This window comes from Ranitomeya imitator, chromosome 1, assembly GCF_032444005.1.
Source record: "Ranitomeya imitator isolate aRanImi1 chromosome 1, aRanImi1.pri, whole genome shotgun sequence".
Classification (NCBI taxonomy): Eukaryota; Metazoa; Chordata; class Amphibia; order Anura; family Dendrobatidae; genus Ranitomeya; species Ranitomeya imitator.
In genome coordinates, this window is record NC_091282.1 from 694,845,804 (window position 1) to 694,865,299 (window position 19,496).

The 19,496-nt window shown below is 43.5% G+C and overlaps 1 protein-coding gene across 2 annotated transcripts in view; it reads left to right on the plus strand.

Annotated features, from left to right (window-relative positions):
* The window catches only part of GEMIN2 (gem nuclear organelle associated protein 2), an 84,219-nt gene extending 65,436 nt beyond the window's left edge, over positions 1-18,783 (plus strand). Inside the window, exons 6-10 of one of the 2 annotated variants that reach the window (XM_069730666.1) lie at positions 1,223-1,267; positions 10,284-10,352; positions 10,487-10,597; positions 10,745-10,803; positions 17,929-18,783. In XM_069730666.1, coding sequence (XP_069586767.1) covers positions 1,223-1,267; positions 10,284-10,352; positions 10,487-10,597; positions 10,745-10,803; positions 17,929-17,974 — 330 coding nt within the window. In that variant the 3' untranslated portion in view covers positions 17,975-18,783. The remainder of the gene's footprint in view (positions 1-1,222; positions 1,268-10,283; positions 10,353-10,486; positions 10,598-10,744; positions 10,804-17,928) is intronic. The other variant, XM_069730674.1, reaches the window with a different exon arrangement.
* The last annotated feature ends 713 nt before the right edge of the window (positions 18,784-19,496 follow it).

A 19,496-nucleotide genomic window follows, 5' to 3' on the forward strand; every position in this document is an offset into this window, starting at 1 on the left:
CAAAAAGAATGAGCATGTCCATTTATTTTGCGGAATGCGTTTTTTTTGCGGAAAAAAACGCTAACATATGCACAAAAAATGTGGAATGCATTCTAAAAGATAGGATGCATAATGTTAGCGGTTTTTTTTACCGGATTTATAGCGTTTTTATAGCGAAATTCCGCAAAAAAAACGCTAAAAATCCGGACGTGTGCACATACCCTTAGACAGCGGATGCTGGGAGTTTACTCTGTTATGTTATTTCCCAACCAGGGACTGCTTTGGGACGTCCCATGGTCCTGTGTCCCCCAATGTGGCGAAGGAGAAACGGGTTTTTGTGTACTTACCGTAAAATTCTTTTCTCAGAGCCACTCATTGGGGGACACAGCACCCACCCTTTTTTGGCCTGTTGCCTATGATGTTTTTCTAGTTTGACATGTTGTACCTACTGTTAATGTTATTAATCTCCTACTGCTTGGTCACTGAACTGGTTCTGTCTGGTGCCAGAGGGTGGTGTATACTGCAGAGGAGGAGCTAACCCTTTTTATATTCACTTAGTGGCAGCAGCATACACCCACGGTCTGTGTCCCCCAATGAATGGCTCGGAGAAAAGGATTTTACGGGGAGTACACAAAAATCCCTGTCTTAAAATCTTGTATAACATTTAGATCCCCTTAGAACTTGGTTACCCAAACCCAGTTTTAGTTTTCATTCCAAGGGTAAAGAAGAAGCCTCAAATGGCCAAAGATGTAAAACAAAGGTATATGTTGGTGTATCAGCCTAAAGGTCTATGTAATGTGTCGCCAGTGTGCTACTCCTTTAATCCTTATTCACGCCACACGAGTGGTTCTGTAATGTGTAGAATGTAAGAGATTTGTCAACCTTACTACTCTATAATAATGCGCATTTGCACTTTCCTGGTTTGATGGGTTTTTGGATAATGAATATTCCGTGTGTGTGTGTGTGTGTGTGTGTGTGTGTGTGTGTGTGTGTGTGTGGACAGTCACGTGACCCTATGTATATGATTGCATACTTGTGGTAATCTTGTCCAGCTTCTCTAAATTCTCTTCTACTAAGAGAGTCCGGATGAGACTAGTCAGCACATGACCACAAGTATGCAAATCATATATATGGGGTCACATCACCGCACTGGCAATAAAACGGATGACTTTTCTTCCTAAACCAGAAAGCCCCTTCAATGAAGTGCATATTGCGGTTTATCTTATTTTTTTTATCATTCTAGGTTGGGTTCCCTCCTTTGCTGAGCATTGTCAGTCGCATGAGCCAGGTGAGATAATTACTGAAGTGCACACAAATTAAACTTTCCATAGTGCAACATATGGGGAAAAGTCTCTTAAAGCAAATCTCACCAGGTTTTTTTCTACCCCTTCTAATGGCAACATAATGTAGAGGCAGACAACCTGATTTCAGCAATGTGTCACTTACTGGGTTGCTTGCTGTAGTTTTGACAATCACTGTTTTATGAGCAAGAGATTATCTCTAGAAGACTAGTGAACCTACTGTCACATAGTCCTCCATATTCATGAGCTCTGTAAAACCCTGCCCCACCACTAATTGGCAGCTGTCTGTGTACACCGTGCATAGGCAGAAAGCTGCCAATCAGATATCGGGTTAATCTTCAGATTTTTCTTTAACCTGCCTGGTGCCAGCACGTAGAGTCTATACTTCCGGGAGGAAATTAACTTTGTTCCTTTTGGCAGCATTCAGGTTTCAGCCACAGGGGAGGCGCTGGCACGGGTTTAGTCACCACTCTGTGTAATGAGAACAGTGACTGTAAGGGTATGTGCACACGTAGGCTGGATCTCTGCCGATTTTTCAGCACCTGTTTTTGTAAATCCACAGGTAAACCGCACTGCGGATTTACTGCAGAATAACCGCGGTTTTTGTGCGGATTCCACCTGCGGTTTTACACCTGCGGATTCCTATTGAGGAGCAGGTGTAAACCGCTGCAGAATCTGCACAAAGAATTGACATGCTGCGGAATAAACGCAGCGTTTCCGCGCGTTTTTTCCCGCAGCATGTGCACTGCGGATTTTGTTTTCCATAGGTTTACATGCTCTGTAAACTCATGGAAAACTGCTGAGAATCCGCAGCGTGTGCACATAGCCTAACGGCACCCCCCGCCACTGACTGGAAGCTTTTTTTTTTTTGCACAGACCATTCAGTCCAATAGAATAATATTGGTTCAAGTGCTGTCCACGTGAGGTCCGTTTTTTTTTTTTTTTTTTCACGGAGCGCCCTCAAACCGAAATTATGGTCAAGTGACTCTTCCCTGTGGCCAAACTCTGATGTCCGTGTAACATCTACAGAGTATTATGCGAGGACTGGCCACCCATGAGGAGATTGAGTTCAGGTATAGGGACACATGGCCAGTCCTTACATCACGCTCTGTACACCAACAGCATTTCTTGGACGTCTGAATTCAAAGCCTTAGGCCATTGTCTACAAATGGTAGAGTAGCCTAAATAATCTAGGAATTAACATTTATATATGATTGTCCTTTCTAAGACAAATTTTGAAAATATGAAGACAATTGTGAAGACATGTCAAACTGATATTTCTCCTTCGCCTCATTGGGAGACACAGACCGTGGGTGTATGCTGCTGCCACTAGGAGGCTGACACTAAGTGATACAAAGAAAGTTAGCTCCTCCTCTGCAGTATACACCCTCCTGCTGGCTCCCAGCTAACCAGTTCTTGCTTAGTGTCTGTAGCAGGCACATGGGTCTGGTTCAGACCCCATCGTTTTTATTTTATTTTTTACTTTTCTGTAAATTTTTATTTTTTAATTATCGGAGTGAAGGGGGCGACGGATCCTTTCAAGGCTCCGATCTCCCCCGAACCATCAACAAGCAAGCACGCACGCGGAGTATACCTCCCCGTACCCTCTCCTGCACCATGGGAAGCCATGCCTGAGCTCACTTCAGGGGCGATGGTTTCTTTGAGTCCCGATCTCTCCACACCAGCACAGGCGACCACATGGAGTGTCGCCTCCATGTATCCTCTCCTGGAGCCAGGCCTATTGCTGGACAACTGGCCCTGTCCACCCGGGGGCTGAACTCCGTGGATGTACAGAGGCCCCTCTATGGCGTGCGAGCAGCCCCCACTGTCCCACCACTGTGAAAGCGGATGGCACAAGGAGGCGAAAGGTTCCTCTTCACCTCCCTAACAAAGGGATGATGGATTGAGGTTTACCCTCTATCCCTGTACCAGCAGCAGAACAGTAGAGTGCGCGCGCTTTCCTCAGCGCTGAAACCCAGTCGACGGCGGCGGCTCCATGCCGGGACGCGCACTGATCGTGATGGTCAGCTTCCCTGTGGTCCACCTCCCTTTGGCCGGCTGCAAAAATTTAGCCCCCGACTTTGGCCGATGTGTAGGCCGTATTCCGGAAGCCGCGCCTGCACTATGGTGCGCTAAGGCGGCTCCGCCCACCTTTTCTGGCGCTTCTTCCCTGGCACGGGAACGATCGCTTTCCTCAGCAACACTGGTATTGCTCACGCCGGCTGCAGAAATTTTGGCCCCAGCTTTGGCCTTTTCATGGAAGTCACGAGGCTCCGCCCACATCACGTCTGTGGCTCAGCCCCCCGAATTGCCACCTCTCACTCTCTGCGAGACTTTACCACGTCTGCACTTCCGGTGGCCTTCTTGGTCCACTCTGCCAACACACACACACACACACACACACACACACACACACACACACACACACACACACACACACACACACACACACGCTATGGTTTTACATTAAAGGGGCACAATGACTCTGCATCCGAGTAAGGAAGTACTGCTCTCTTCCCCTGCATCTTCCCCCTGTACTGTACTTAACATGACCAGTATTTCCTGCCACATGACCAGTATTCCCTGGTCTTAAGGGCACATGACCAGCATTCCCTGGTCTTAAGGGCATATGACCAGTCCGAAGCCGGTCACCATAAATGAGCTCAGGAGCCCCCCGCCGCCAATCCCAGCTTATCCCAGAGTACCTAGTTCCCTGAGTGAGTTTCGTCACTGCCGCAACCCATGGATTCTCTGACAAGACATTGAATCCCTCCGTGAACCCTCTGTGGCTCGGAGTGCTCGCAGGATCAATATAGATGGTCCCTTTCCTTCAGGCTAGCAGGGGTCGCAAGTATTCTAGAAACGTACACGTGCCTAGAAAACGGAAGTTTCATTTCCTGATCCCTCACCAATGATTTGCTGAGAACAAGTCTCTGAAAATGGATCGGATATTGCCTCGGTTCTGGACTCACCAGAACTTCAGAAAAGGACGGATTCGCCTATTTATATCATTAACCAATCTCTGTAGATTGACAAGGACTTCGGTTCCACTCTAGATCACGCAGTGTCCTTCATGAGGAAACTAAACTCCCTCGCAGGGCATCTGCCATTCACCCTCACAGGGAGTGTCCAGATGAGCGATCCATTGGACAGAAACCTCTGCAAGCGCGGTATCCTTTTTCAGCCAATATGCAAGCACGCGGGGTGTTCCCTCCACGTATTCCCACCTAAGACGTTAGATGCCATGCCTGGTCTGATTCTTAAGGGTGACGGGTTCTTTTAAAGGACACCGATCTCCCCACACCAGCAATAGACGAGTACATGGAGTGTCGCCTCCATGTATCCTCTTCTACAACCAGGCCTAACGCTGGACAACCAGCCCTGTCCACCCTGGGACCTTAACTCTATGGATGTACAGAGGCTTTTTTTTGGCATCCGAACACCCCCCTCTGCATCTCCACTATTTAGCAGATGATGCAAGAAGGCGGATGATCCCTCTCCACTTCCCTGTTAAGAGGATGGTGGATCGAGGGTTCATCATTTTTAACTCCACACAGTCCAAAGAGAGCGGCGATAGTAAGAGACGGTTTTTCCTCCTTCTGCATGCAGCCGCGCATTCTGCCACTTGGCATATTAACCGGGTAGAATCTCCTGTGGCATACCTACCAGTATCCCTACCAGATGGATCATCAATTAAAAATACAACCGAGCGTCAGATAGCAAATCTAGTTCGTTCCGTCCTGCGGCCTCCAGTTCAGCGCTCTACCCTCCCTTAGCCACCGCATGTGTTGCTAGAGCAATGGTCTCTTGGTCAGAGACCTTAACTATTTTGATTTCCTATAGACCCAACCAGCAGTGGATCAGTTGTCCAGGACGGTCTAGATCTAAGGGATCTTGGTTCCAAAATGGGGACAGAAAGTAAGACCGACCCTGAACCTCAAACTTCTACCAAGCTTGACAATGTCCCCCTCCTTCGGATGGAGTTCCCCACTCAGCCATTACTTCAATGGAAAAAGGGGGAGTTACTGGCATCCACAGACATTCGGGATGCTTACCTTAACATTCCTATGTTTTTCCCTCTTCTAAATTCCTTCGCTTTCCCTTTCGTGAACAGCATTTTCAAATCATGACTTTGTCCTTCAGCCTTGCTGCCGCTCCCAGAGTGTTCGCAAGGGTTATGGGGCTATCTTGTTCCTCTTGCACCCTAGACGCGTGGTCGACTTTCTAGCCGCTCCTTCAGCCCGGCGCTGAGTCGTCTATGTCTCTTGCTATACCCTCTCTCTCTCCTGGGCTGGCAGCTAAACTTACACAAGTATTTTCCTCATTTCCAGCCCAGCAGATATCCTTTTTGAGGATGTTCCTGGAATCTTCCAGAAGTTGGGTGATTCTCCCTTGCGACAAGGCCGTGGCCCTTCAACAGGGAGCTCGCGCACTTGTTCACTCATCCCTTCATTCCATTCTATTTGCTAGGTGTTCTGAGGAAAATTGGTGACGACAATGGAAGTGGTTTCCTTCGCTCCTCTCGTTTTCTGCAGGTCATTTAGGCTTTCAGAGGGTAGTCTCTGAGCTCCTTCCTCATCCAGGGAAGATCCTTTCTCCCGGTTATTAGTGACTACCAATGCCAGTCCTCTCCTCCTGATCATTGTTCTGGGGATCCGAACGGTACAGCTAGTGCTACCTACAGCAGGTCCACTGCCTTCTGGCGGGTCACCCCATCCGATTCAATCGGACAATCCCACGTCTGTGCCATACGTCAATCATCTAGCAGGTACCCACGGTCAGGCGTCATGGCCGAGGTACCTCACATTCTCTGTTGGGCCACCATCTATCATTTTGTGATCTCGGCACTACACATCTCAGGTGTAGAACTCTGGGCGGCGGTCGCCGTCGGGGTCCCACCTTATGTGAGTGGGAACTTCACCCGGAAGTCTTCCATCAGATCCGTCTTCTCTGGAGCACTCTAGTCTGGATGCCATCCGATCTACATCTGAACGCCAATGTACTATGTACTCTTAAGTTCATGGTTCGGCCTCCAGGTCTAAAAGCCATCGCAGTACATGCTCTGGTTCTTCGATGGTACCAGTTTCCTTCACCCCTCTTCCTCTACTTCCGAGATCTTTTCGGAAGCAGGAAGGGCCCCAGTCATCCTGGGCGATCCGCACTGACCATGTCAGGTTTTTTCTCGTTTGCTGAACTAGTATTTTTCCGTCTTATTGCAAAAAAACTGCAAATATGAACTTCCTCGCAGTGAGTCTTCACATGTGGTTCTTCCCTATCGCATACCGTTAGATCTTTGGGACCTTAATGATCCTGGGAGTCTTACAGTAGACTCCTTTTGATCCGGACAGACTTTACTATCAGGGAACATCGCCCTTTTTTCTCTGCGATCTCCTTATCCTGACGAGTTTTAGGAGCTAGCCGCTCTGTTCTTTCAGACCTTTTTCCCTTATTGCCATCAAGGCAAGGTTGTCTACAGGCAATCCCCATCCCTTGTTACCAAGGTGGTATTGTATTCCCACAGTTATGAGGGCATTGTTCTTCCCTCATCTCTTTCGGCACCAGTCCACATAACGGAATGGGTTCCCATATTCTGGACGTGGTGAGTGCTCTGAGTAGGCATGTCTCGAGGACGGCGTCCTTCCAAAGGTTGGACATTTTATTTGGGCTACCTCACTGTAGGAGGACTGCTTCCTGACGGGTACAGGAAGGGTTTAGCCATTTTATCGGCCATGTTAGCTTGGTGGATTTGTTACACCATCCAGGAATCCTTCCGTGTTAGATGTCAGCCTATCTCCCTGTCTATCGAGGTTTCTTGGATTCTAGACACCAGGTGTCGGCACAGCACGACTGCAAGCTTGCGGGTTCGTCCAGTCTGCATGCATTCTTGAAGCACTATAATTCCCAGACTTTCACAGATGTGCGATTGGGCAGGCAGACTCTGCAGGCCGTGGTGTCGCACTTGTAAATAGCGGTTACACAAGGCCTGATCTGATGTTGCCCACATCCAGGGACTGCTTTGGGACGTCCCACGGTCTGTGTCCCCCAATGAGGCGTAGGAGAAATAGGGATTTTGTGTACTCACCGTAAAATCCTTTTCTCCGAGCCAATCATTGTGGGACACAGCTCTCACCCTATTATTAGTTTGTGCTTGTTTTATAATTTGACATGCTATACTCTCAGATACAATGTGACATGCTATATGCTCATATGTTATTGATCTCCTACTGCTTTTGCACCGAACTGGTTAGCTGAGAGCCAGCAGGAAGGTGTATACTGCAGAGGAGGAGCTAACTTTCTTTGTATCACTTAGTGTCAGCCTCCTAGTGGCAGCAGCATACACCCACGGTCTGTGTCCCCAATGATTGGCTCGGAGAAAAGGATTTTACGGTGAGTACACAAAATCCCTATTTCCCAAATCGGTCTGGTCTAAAGGTACCTTCACACTAAACGATATCGCTAGCGATCCGTGACGTTGCAGCATCCTGGCTAGCGATATCGTTCAGTTTGACACGCAGCAGCGATCAGAATCCTGCTGTGATGTCGTTGGTCGGGGCTAGAAGGCCAGAACTTTATTTGGTCGCTGGCTCTCCCGCTGACATCGCTGAATCGGCGTGTGTGACGCCGATTCAGCGATGTCTTCGCTGGTAACCAGGGTAAACATCGGGTTACTAAGCGCAGGGCCGCGCTTAGTAACCCGATGTTTACCATGGTTACCATCCTAAAAGTAAAAAAAACAAACGCTTCATACTTACCTTCCGCTGTCTGTCCTCCGGCGCTCTGCTTTCCTGCACTCACTGTGAGCACAGCGGCCGGAAAGCAGAGCGGTGACGTCACCGCTGTGCTTTCCAGCCGCTGTGCTCACAGCCAGTACAGAGAAGCACAGCGCCGGGGACAGACAGCGGAATGTAAGTATGAAGCGTTTGGTTTTTTTACTTTTAGGATGGTAACCAGGGTAAACATCGGGTTACTAAGCGCGACCCTGCGCTTAGTAACCCGATGTTTACCCTGGTTACCGGCATCGTTGGTCGCTGGAGAGCTGTCTGTGTGACAGCTCTCCAGCGACCAAACAGCAACGCTGCAGCGATCCGGATCGTTGTCTGGATCGCTGCAGCGTCGTTTAGTGTGAAGGTACCTTAACATGATCTACAGTACCTTACTTTCTCTACTACAGGGCACCATTCATGGATTACATGAACTTTAGTTAGCAATGTAAAGTAAAATGAAACACTTGAAAAATTGTTGTAAAAACTCAAATTTACGTTTTTCCCTCGTGCTCATTTAGATCTTAGGGCAGCATATATGACATGAGAACGTGGTAATTTCAAAAGCAAGCTATGTATATTAGAGTTTTGTAAAAAAAAAAAAAAAATCAACTCCACATCCTACAAGTTGTCATATTACATTGCTTTTCAATATACGGAAAAAAGAAATGTCAAGTGCGCTAAAATGTTGAAAAATAAGCAATTCCGACATTGTGTTTTGTTTGTGGTGTAAAAATTACCTTGGGAACCAAATTCTCCAAATCAATACGATTACAATGATACCAAACTTGCATATATTTTTTTTTAAGTGGTTAAGCAAAAATTCTTAAAGAGTAATCTTGGTTTTAATCCATAGGTAAATAGTACACATGAAAATGTGCATGTTTCTTAAAAATATATATATTTTTTTATGATTATTTTTAATGTGGAAAAAGGAGGAGGGGGATTAATTTGAATTTATAAATTCTTAAAAACTTTTTTTTTTATTTTTTTCACTTTTATTTTGTTGGCCCCCTGAGGAAAGTGTCTGATTTATACGTTTGTCTGCATGAGCCCTTAAATCCAGCACTTTGTGCAGCTTCCACTAGAAACTCATGACCAGCTTTACCCTCGCCTACTGTATTCTCACCCATCCCTTGTAGATTGTGAGTGCTCGCGGGCAGGGTCCTCTCTCCTCCTGTACCAGTTATGACTTGTATTGTTTAAGATTATTGTAGTTGTTTTTATTATGTATACCCCTCCCTACATGTAAAGCGCCATGGAATAAATGGCGCTATAACAATAAATAATAATAACCCTGTCCCACAATCTGCTGACTCTATCTGGTTAAGTAATGCACTGCATGACACAAGGAGTGCAATGTATCAATGTGATTAAAGGATGCAGGTTCAAGTTCCCTTGTGGGAATAATAAAGATTGTAAACTAAAAATTTTTCCTCATGACTAGTCCACCCCCACCCCCTCTAAAAAAAAAAAAAAAAAAAAAAAAAATTTAAAGTTATCAAAATGTCATATGTTCCCAAAAATGGAGTCAATGAAAATGAAAACTACAGCATTCCACACAAAATTAAACCCATGTACAGCTCTGCTGATGTAAAGCCTATGACTGAAAAAACAACTTTTTGCGTTCCCGTTCGGTCAGCGAGCATGTCAAAATGCCGCATCCGCATACAATGCATGTCCCTGTGTACCCAATGTTAAAGATAGGTACGCAGGACGCATGCGGAAGTAGGCGAAGCTTATGGGAGGACGTACGCAGCCATCCGCAGACCAGCCACATGCAAGTGTGAACTTAGCTTTAACTTGGCTTTCTCCTAGACCAGTACTGACACACGGCCCTGTTCTCCTTTTTCCAGATCCCTTCATGAACATTTTAAGAATTTTTTTTCAAGCATACAAGAGATGAGGGGGAAGGGAACAGCCTTGTTCTCCTCACTGACATATGCACCTATTGTAAACCCTTGTATAAAGCAGAGCTGTGTCATTAAAAACACCTCTTGCAGCGTTCATCTCACTAGTAGTTCAATACAAAAGACCCTTGCAAGATTTCTATCTTTGATTTTTTTAATACACATTGTGATAAAGAAAAATCCCAACTTGTTTAATAAGTACATATAGCACAAACATCTGGCTTAAACAATAGGTAATTTTCTCCCCCTTAACAATTTCCTTTCCTTCCCTCCAAAATAAAATTGCATTCTTACTTCTTTTTTTTTTTTTTTTTTTTTTTTTTTTTTTTAAGGCTACGGTCACAAGTGTGTTGGAGTACCTGGTGAATTGGTTTGAAGAAAGAGATTTTACTCCAGAACTGGTAAAAACAAAAATTAAGAAAATCAATTTTTTTTTTTTTTTTTTTTTGTCCGATTCTTGTCAAAATTTAAAGTGCTAAATTGTGCCTGTCGTTTTTTTTTTTTTTGTTTTTTTTTTTCTTTCTTTTGCTGACAGGGTCGTTGGCTGTACGCCTTGCTTGCCAGTTTGGAAAAACCCCTACTACCAGAAGCCCATTCACTTATTAGACAGCTGGCACGCAGATGTTCACAAGTTAGAGCTGGTGTGGTATGAAGAACTTTATTGTAGATGGCAAAAATGGCACCGCTGGATTACATGCATTCATTAGTAGTTTCATCACAAGTCCTGTACAGACATAACAGACATACATATTGGTGTTGCTTGCTGTTATATTTCTGATTTCTGTGTTTGCAGGAACACAGGGAAGATGAGAGAGTGTCTGCGTTAAACCTGTTTATCTGTTTAGTTGGCAGGTAATGTGGTGTTTGTTTTTTGTTTGTTTGTTTTTTTGCTTTTTTGTCTTGTTAGTCCTGCTCCTATTGAGTCAACTTCTCTCTAAACTCCTCTTTTCTGTAAACTGGTGCCCAGCACCAAACTGTGTATTCCTAATGGAGTCCCACTAATGCTTTGTAGAATGGTAGTATCGTGTCTGAATCACATGTCTATGCCACAATCTCCTGTTGGCCTAAGACGCTGATTAACACCCAGATCCTTCTCTACTAGTGACTCTCCTAGTTTTAATCTAGAACATATGATGACCACAGATTATTAGTTGTAGGGTGCATAGCTTTTTATTTCTCAATATTGAACCTCGTCTGCCCAGTGAATGCCAAAACACTGTTTGTCGGTCATCTCATAATTTATGAACATTTTCCATAGCTTGCACTATAGTCAGTAGTTTGGTGCTATTTGCAATAATAGAATCGGCGCAATTAATCTTGGTTTCTATAGCGTTAATAAATAAGTTTAAAAAATAGCACTGAACCTTGAGCGTGCATCCTTTATAAACAAGGACCATTTTGGAATAGCATCCATTCACCAAAACTTTCCGGCTTGGTCTTGGCAAAGTAGAAAAATTGATTAAAAACTGTCTCAAAAACACAATAGCCACCGCTACCCCTCTGTCCAGGTTTCTGCTCCCCTCTACATAAAATGGTATCCGGTTACTTTGACAAATTCTTACCTTTGTAAATTGATGCCGAATAGCACTTATAAGATTATTTTCTACCACATACTCTTGTGTTTAAACCCTTACAAGCTCCCAAACATTTTTTTTTTCGCAACAATAGATGTTAGAGAGATTCTCAAGTTGTCTCTTGAGAAACTCGCAACTCTGCAGTCTCTTTTTCGTTTTCTTACTTTACCACATATAACCCTTTCTATTAGTCAAATAATAGAGGAAAGGTCAGAGTCTAAAAATATTATAATTTGTATTAATCAAAAAAATATTAAAATCGGATCAGAGTAACACAGAAGCAGGGATATTGGGGAATAGTAATTATATCTATTCAAAAGTAGAGTAATATATGCACTACGAGTGTAAACAATATATAATACACACTATGAATAGTAATAATAAATCCATATCATAACTGCAAGTAAATATCAAACAGTCCCATCAAAGGTCCTAACAGTATTAAGGTGCAGCAAGATTACTTAAACAAAGTTTTCTTACTTTCTAGTATTTGGCAAGGTGGTTTCTCCTACTTGAGTGACCGAACTAAGGAGCAGAACTGTAGTGGAACTTTAAAGCTCAGCACAAGGTCTGCTATAAGACATTCATCTATCAGTGGCTTGCTCTGGAGTTTACACTGCTACCACTATATTTGCTCATAGAGCTAACAGGATTTGAACAAACACTCGACTCAGGACATCAATTAGGAGACATTAGGAGATCTGCTTTGAAAGCTGTGGGCAGCTGACTGCTGTATAGAAATCAATGGGCTGGAGAGACCTCTTTGGTATATTGCGAAATAACTGCTCTCCTGGAATGTAACTACTGCACACTCTTTACCTGGGTCTGGAGGCCAAGCTCCATGGATATGAGCAGTGGACTGTAAAGGACTAAAGCTCTCATTGCAGGAGAATGACAGCAGATAGAAAAAGCAAGTCCACTGCAAATTTGCTTATTTTTCATGCCATCTAAATAATTCATTCAATTATTCATGCTGTCTTGGCAATCCATCCGTACGCAACGATCGCGTCACGGGGCGCCGATGGCCACTTGGAACAGTGCCCCTTTCACAAATTGATAACCGCATTTAACAGATTAACAGCCGCTGGCGAAGCTCGGCTCCACACAATACAGCCATCATCTGCAGACAAGTCAGGGAGGCAGCATATGATATAACTGACATGTGTCGGTAGGGGATTAAGGGCATTGGGATTGGGTGCATCAACCACTCTCCTTTAACCCCTGTCTGCCATCGGACAGAATAGTACGTCCAATGGCAGATCCCCTGCTTTGATGCGGGCTTCGGCAGTGAGCCCGCATCAAAGCCAGGAGATGTCAGCTGTTTTGAACAGCTGACGTGCCCGCAATAGGCACGGGCGGAATTGCGATCCACCCGCGCCTATTAACTAGTTAAATACCGCTGTCAAACTGTGACAGCGACATTTAACAAGCACATCCGGCCTGAAATGCGCACACCGCTGACCCCGTCATGTGATCGGGTGTCAATGGTGCGTCGGCATGACAACCAGAGTTCTCCTGCAGACCTCTATGGTTGTTGATGCCAGATTGCTGTGAGCGCCACCGAGGTCGGCGCTCATAGCAATGCTGTAATTCTGCTACATAGGAGCGATCTAAGCATCGCTCCTATGTAGCAGAGCCGATCAGGCTATGCCAGCTTTTAGCCTCCCATGGAGGCTATTGAAGCATGGCAAAAGTAAAAAAGAAAAAAATGTTTTAAAAAATATGAAAAAAATATAAAAGTTTAAATCACCCCCCTTTCGCCCCATTCAAAATAAAACAATTAAAATAAATCCAACCTATACATATTTGGTATCGCCACGTTCAGAATCGCCTGATCTATCAATAAAAAAACAAAAAATTAACATGATCACTATACGGCGTAGCAAGAAAAGAATTCAAATCGCCAGAATTACATTTTTTTGGGTCACCGCGACATTGCATTGATCACAAGAACGTATCTGTATCAAAATGCTATCATTAAAAATGCCAGCTCGGTGAGCAAAAAATAAGCCCTCATCCGACCAGAGAGCCTGAAAAATGGAGACGCTAACTGGTCTCGGAAAATTATTCTTTTTTTTTTCTTTTTTTTTTTTAGCAAAGTTTGGAATTTTTTTTTCACCACTTAGATAGACACAAAACCTGTCTAGGTTATTTTTTTATGAACTCGTAATGACCTGGAGAATCATAATTGCAGGTCAGTTTTTTTAGCATTTAATGAACCTAGCAAAAAAGCCAAACAAAAAAAAAAAAAGTGTGGAATTGCACTTTTTTGCAATTTCACCGCACTTGGAATTTTTTTCCAGTTTTCTAGTACACGACATGGTAAAACCAATGGTGTTGTTCAAAAGTACAACTCGCCCCGCAAAAAATAAGCCCTCACATGGCCATATTGACGGAAAAATAAAAAAGTTATGGCTCTGGGAAGGAGAGGAGCGAAAAACGAAAACGCAAAACCGAAAAAAGTTTAAGGGGTTAATATACACTGCTCAAAAAGAAAAAAAAAATGGAACACTAAAATACCACATCCTAGATATCACTGAATGAAATATTCAAGTTGCAAATCTTTATTCATTACATAGTAGAAAGCGTTGAGAGCAATAAAACATAAAAATTATCAATGTAAATCAAAATTTATATCCCATTGAGGTCTCTATTTGGAATGATACTCAAAATCAAAGGGGAAAATCAAATTACAGGCTGATCCAACTTCAATGGAAATGCCTCAAGACAAATAAATGATGTTCAGTAATGTGTGTGGCTTCCACGTGCCTGTATGACCTCCCTACAATCCCTGGGCATGCTCCTGATGTTCTCCTGAGGGATCTCCTCCCATACCTGGGTTAAAGCATCAGTCAACTCCTGGACAGTCTGTGGTGCAATGTGGCGTTGGTCGATGGAACGAAACATGATGTACCAGATGAGCTTGATTGGATTCAGGTCTGAGGAACGGGCGGGCCAGTCCACAGCATCAAGGCCTTCATCATGCAGGAACTGCTGACACACTTCAGCCACATGAGGCTTAGCATTGTCATGCATCAGAAGGAACCAAGGGTCTACTGCACCTGCATATGATCTCACAATGTGTCTGAGGATCTCATCCTGGTACCTACTAGATTCAGGGTATCTCTGACTAGCACATGGAGAGCTGTGCTGCCCTTCAAAGAAATGCCTCCCCACACCATTACTGACCCACTGCCAAATCGGTCATGCAGGAGGATGTTGCAGGCAGTAGAATGATCTCCACGGTATCTCCAAACTCTGAACATGAATGTTAATGGCCTGCTGGATGTCATTCTGCAGGCTCTGGCAATGAGCCTCCTTGCACAAAGGAGGAAGTAGCAGTCCTGTTGCTGGGTTGTTGCCCTCCTACGGCGCCTTCCACATCTCATGGTGTACTGGCCTGTCTCCTGGTATCTGCTCCATTCTCTGGACACTGTACTGACAGACACCGCTAACCTTCTTGCCACAGCTTGCATTGATGTTCCATTGTGAATGAGTTGCACTACCTTCTGTGGGTTTGACAACATGCAAAAGTGACCCAAACAGCCACAAAGGATGAGAGCAGAGAAATGGTCTGTGGTCACCCCTTGCATAAACCACTTTTTTTATAGGGGTTGTCTTGCGAATTGTCTATCATTTCTACCCATTTTCTGTTCCATTTGCACCATAGCAGGAGAAATTCACAATTTGATTGACTTGGTTACTTTGTGTTGTTTGTGTTGAGCAGTGTATATAGAGCTGAAGAACCCATTCAGTAATTCTGCCTTTTCTTGATCCTCGTTGACCAACTTTAGCATTAGTTAGGGGATCCATCTATGCGGATCTTGTTTTTGTTTTATTTATACATTTTAAATAATTTCTTGATATTTTGTTTCACTTTCCTAACCTACCATTCAATGTGTACTTTAGCTGATTTTATTACTTTTTCATACAGATTGTTGAGATCTTAATAGTTTTTAAATGATAGAGCTGACCCCTCAGGTTTATAAGTTCTACATGCTCTTTTTGTCATTAATGGGTTTAACAGTTGTGGTCTATAGTTATTGCCTAAAGGAATACATTTTGCAGTCTGACTGACCAATATATATGTATAGTGCTTCCATTTTATAATTTCTATCAGTATCTGGCAGTAGCTGCTCCCAGTCAACGTCCTGAAGAGCAGCCTTCAACCTGGAAAAATTTGCCTTGTCAAAATTAATTTTTTTTAGCGCTCCCCGACCAAACATATGGTTGGGTTTTTTGTTTTTTTTTTCTTTTTACAGTGTAAGCCATATGAAATTATATTGTGGTCACTGGTGCCAAGGGTTTCTCAAAGTGACATTTTCCACCAGCTCTGCATTGTTTGTAATGATCAGATCCACCGCGCTTCCACTCTTGTTGGATCTTTCACAAACTGACCCATAAAATTATCATACAATAAGCTGGGAATTTTCCCCTCTTTGCAGGTGAAGCAGAACTATGCCCCAAGTCAATATCAGGAAGATAAAATCTGCCATAATCACTACTACTCTACCAGCCATTGGCATTCTCGCCACATGATTATGCAGCCAACCCTCCAGTTCCTCAGTGATATTAGAGGGTGCATAGCTTTTTCAGCTTTTACCTTCCCATGTAGTTCCACCTACAAGGCTTGAACTTCCCCACAACTTCCATCCCCTATTGTATCTGTCATACTATCAGATCGCTCCCAATATAGATACACTCCTCCTTTCTTATTCACCATGTCTTTCCAAAAGCGTGGAAAGCCAGAAGATTCACAGCCCAATCATGTGAAGAATCCAACCACGTCTCATCAACTCCAACTACCTCAATGTGTTCCTCCAAAACCAAGGCCTCAAAAGTTCCCATTTTGCTTGTTGGGCTCCTGCTATTAGCGATCATACACTTTTTTTTGTTTCCATCCACATTCACTTTCAGAAATACTATTTTCTGAATTTTTGTCAACATATTTATCATCACTATTTGGTACACATGGATCTTCCAATCTACATTCTTAATCCTCCACCCAGAATCCATTTCTCCACCTTTCTGATCTACCTATCCCTTTATTTTCTCCCTTGTTCTCTCCTAGTTTCAATGCTTTGTCATCCCTACTAGAATACTTTCCTCCAGCACAACACTCCCCTTTTCCATTCAGATGTAATGTAGCTCCAGAATAAAGATTATGCCTCAATAAAGTCTGTCCAAACCCTGCTGCTCTGTACCGAGACTTAAGGTACCTTCACACTGAGCAACTTTAGAACGATAATGATAGCGATCCGTGACGTTGCAGCGTCCTGGATATCGATATCGTTGTGTTTGACACGCAGCAGCGATCAGGATCCTGCTGTGACATCGCTAGTCGGAGCTAGAAGGCCAGAACTTTATTTCGTCGCTGGATCACCCGCTGACATCGCTGAATCAGCGTGTGTGACACCGATCCAGCGATGTGTTCACTTGTAACCAGGGTAAACATCGGGTTACTAAGCGCAGGGCCGCGCTTAGTAACCCGATATTTACCCTGGTTACCATTGTAAATGTAAAAAAAAAAAACACTACATACTTACATTCCGGTGTCTTCCCTGCACTGTGTCAGCGCCGGCCGGCCGTAAAGAAGAGCACAGCGGTGACGTCACCGCTCTGCTTTATGGCCGACGCTTACACAGTGCAGGGAAGCGGACGCCGGGGGACGCGACAGACACCGGAATGTAAGTATGTAGTGTTTGTTTTTTTTTTTACATTTACAATGGTAACCAGGGTAAACATCGGGTTACTAAGCGCGGCCCTGCGCTTAGTAACCCGATGTTTACCCTGGTTACCCGGGGACTACGGCATCGTTGATCGCTGGAGAGCTGTCTGTGTGACAGCTCTCCAGCGACCACACAACGACTAAACAGCGACGCTGCAGCGATCGGCATCGTTGTCTATATCGCTGCAGCGTCGCTTAATGTGACGGTACCTTTAAAGTGGTTGTCTCGCTAACAAAATTTATTTTAATCTCCAGATCTTGGAATAATAATAAGTGCTACAACTGAATGTGTTTATCTCAATGCAGGAACATTTATTTATTTTTTTAATCTTCTAAATGTACCCCTGCTGTGTAATGCCTGTGTCTGACTGTGCAGGAACATGGTCTGATCATACCACATCTCCGGGGCAGGAGAGGAAGCAAAAGCGAGTATACAGACATTACTGCAAGGTCTGATCATCCCACAGCTGGGCAGGGGAGGAAGCATTTATTTACTATAAATGCGGCCTTAAAGTTTTTCCTAATACAATTTTGGATTTTCAGGCTTCAATGTCAGAATAAAAGTGAAAAAATAACTACATTAAGGGAGAGACTATTAAAATATTTATAATGTAATATGCCCCATGTTTTTTGGTCATGCTCTTTTTTTATTTATTCTTTTTCTTCCTTTTGCAGATATTTTGAGCAACGAGACCTAGCTGATTCCAGTGACCCATCTTGATGTTATACAACTACCTTTCTTCTTTTTTTTTTTTTTTTTTTGACACAGCAATACCTGGTCCTAAGCAAACATCCTACATTCAGTACTGCACCGACCATCTTTTCTTTTGCAAGTGCTGGGATAAAAGTAGCAGTCCTTGTTGCTTGGGCAGCCTCAAGAGCAAAGAAAGATCCTACAGTCAACAGTTGCACGATAACCTCTTCTGATAAAGGGAAACTTGTTTTTTTTTGTCTTCTCAAAAACAATTCTCAATGCTGCTCTAAAATTTTGCTTTACCTTTTACATTTAATGGCCAAAATTAGAGTGTGTTTAAGTGCCTAAAAGGTTTTGGAAATCATATGTTCATACCTTTCCACTTCCCTGCATTGAACCCATTTTCTGCCAGCAGGACCTGCATGGATCCTTGTTGGGATTTGTGGTTGAAGCAAACTGTAGCATGGAAAACTGTGAAACGTCTCATTTTATAGACACTTATTTGTATTGCTCCATTTTTTATTTAGTTTTTTTTTTCACCGTATTTTGTATCTTCTGCCTCTGGAATTAATGGTCATAAAATCTAATCACATTTTGCGTACGTAAACTACTGTTACTAAATGTCATACTGTTATACAGTCTTCCCCCCTTAATATTGTGCTTCCGACACAAATGCTTTTATTTTCAATATTTTTATTTTCATAGCATTTGCTTAATTTTGATTAAAAAACATAATTCAAAATACTTTGGTTGCAGAGGCAATTGCAAGATTCACATTTTATCACCTGTGTATGTTCAATTGTCAGTTTCTGTAAATAAAAATGTTCTTTTTAATACTTGGTTGTCTGATATTTTTTTTTTTTTTTTTTTTTTTTCAATGAAGACCACATCTGAGGTGAGAATTACTTGCCACCTGTACCAATACTGTAAAGCTATGTTCACATGTTGTATTTTTACAGCGCTGGTTTTTGTTACATAAATTTCTGCTGCCTTTCACAGTACCAGCAAAGTCCGAGATTTCAGAAATCCTCATGCACACACCTTTTTTTTCTGACTGTTTAGTCAAAGAGCTGCGGTTTTTCAAAATGCAAGATGTCACTTCTTTCATTGTTTTTGCGTTTTTCACCCATTGAGTGCAAAAATACTGCAAAAAAACGCAGGTATTGGGGTTTGCTGCGTTTTTGGTGCAAAACCTGACAAAGTTGAATCATTTTTTTTTTTTTTTATGCATTAAACCAGAGGTCCCCAACGTTTCTGATCTTGAGAGCCACATTCAACTCTGAGAGAGGGTCATGAGCCACATCCAGCATTGAGAGAGGGTCACGAGCCACATTCAGCTCACGGCCCCCTCACAATAGTGGCAACCAAAGCCCCCATTACAGACATAATGGTAACCAAAGCTTTTCCACAAAAATCACCCCAAAGCATTATATTAAGAACCAGGGGTTCCCCCAGTACCCCCATTCAGTATTCTACTATAAAGCACTCGAAAGACTGTCACATCCAGCTTCAAAAACCTCAGATGGTGTCATCTTGTCTCCAGCGTACC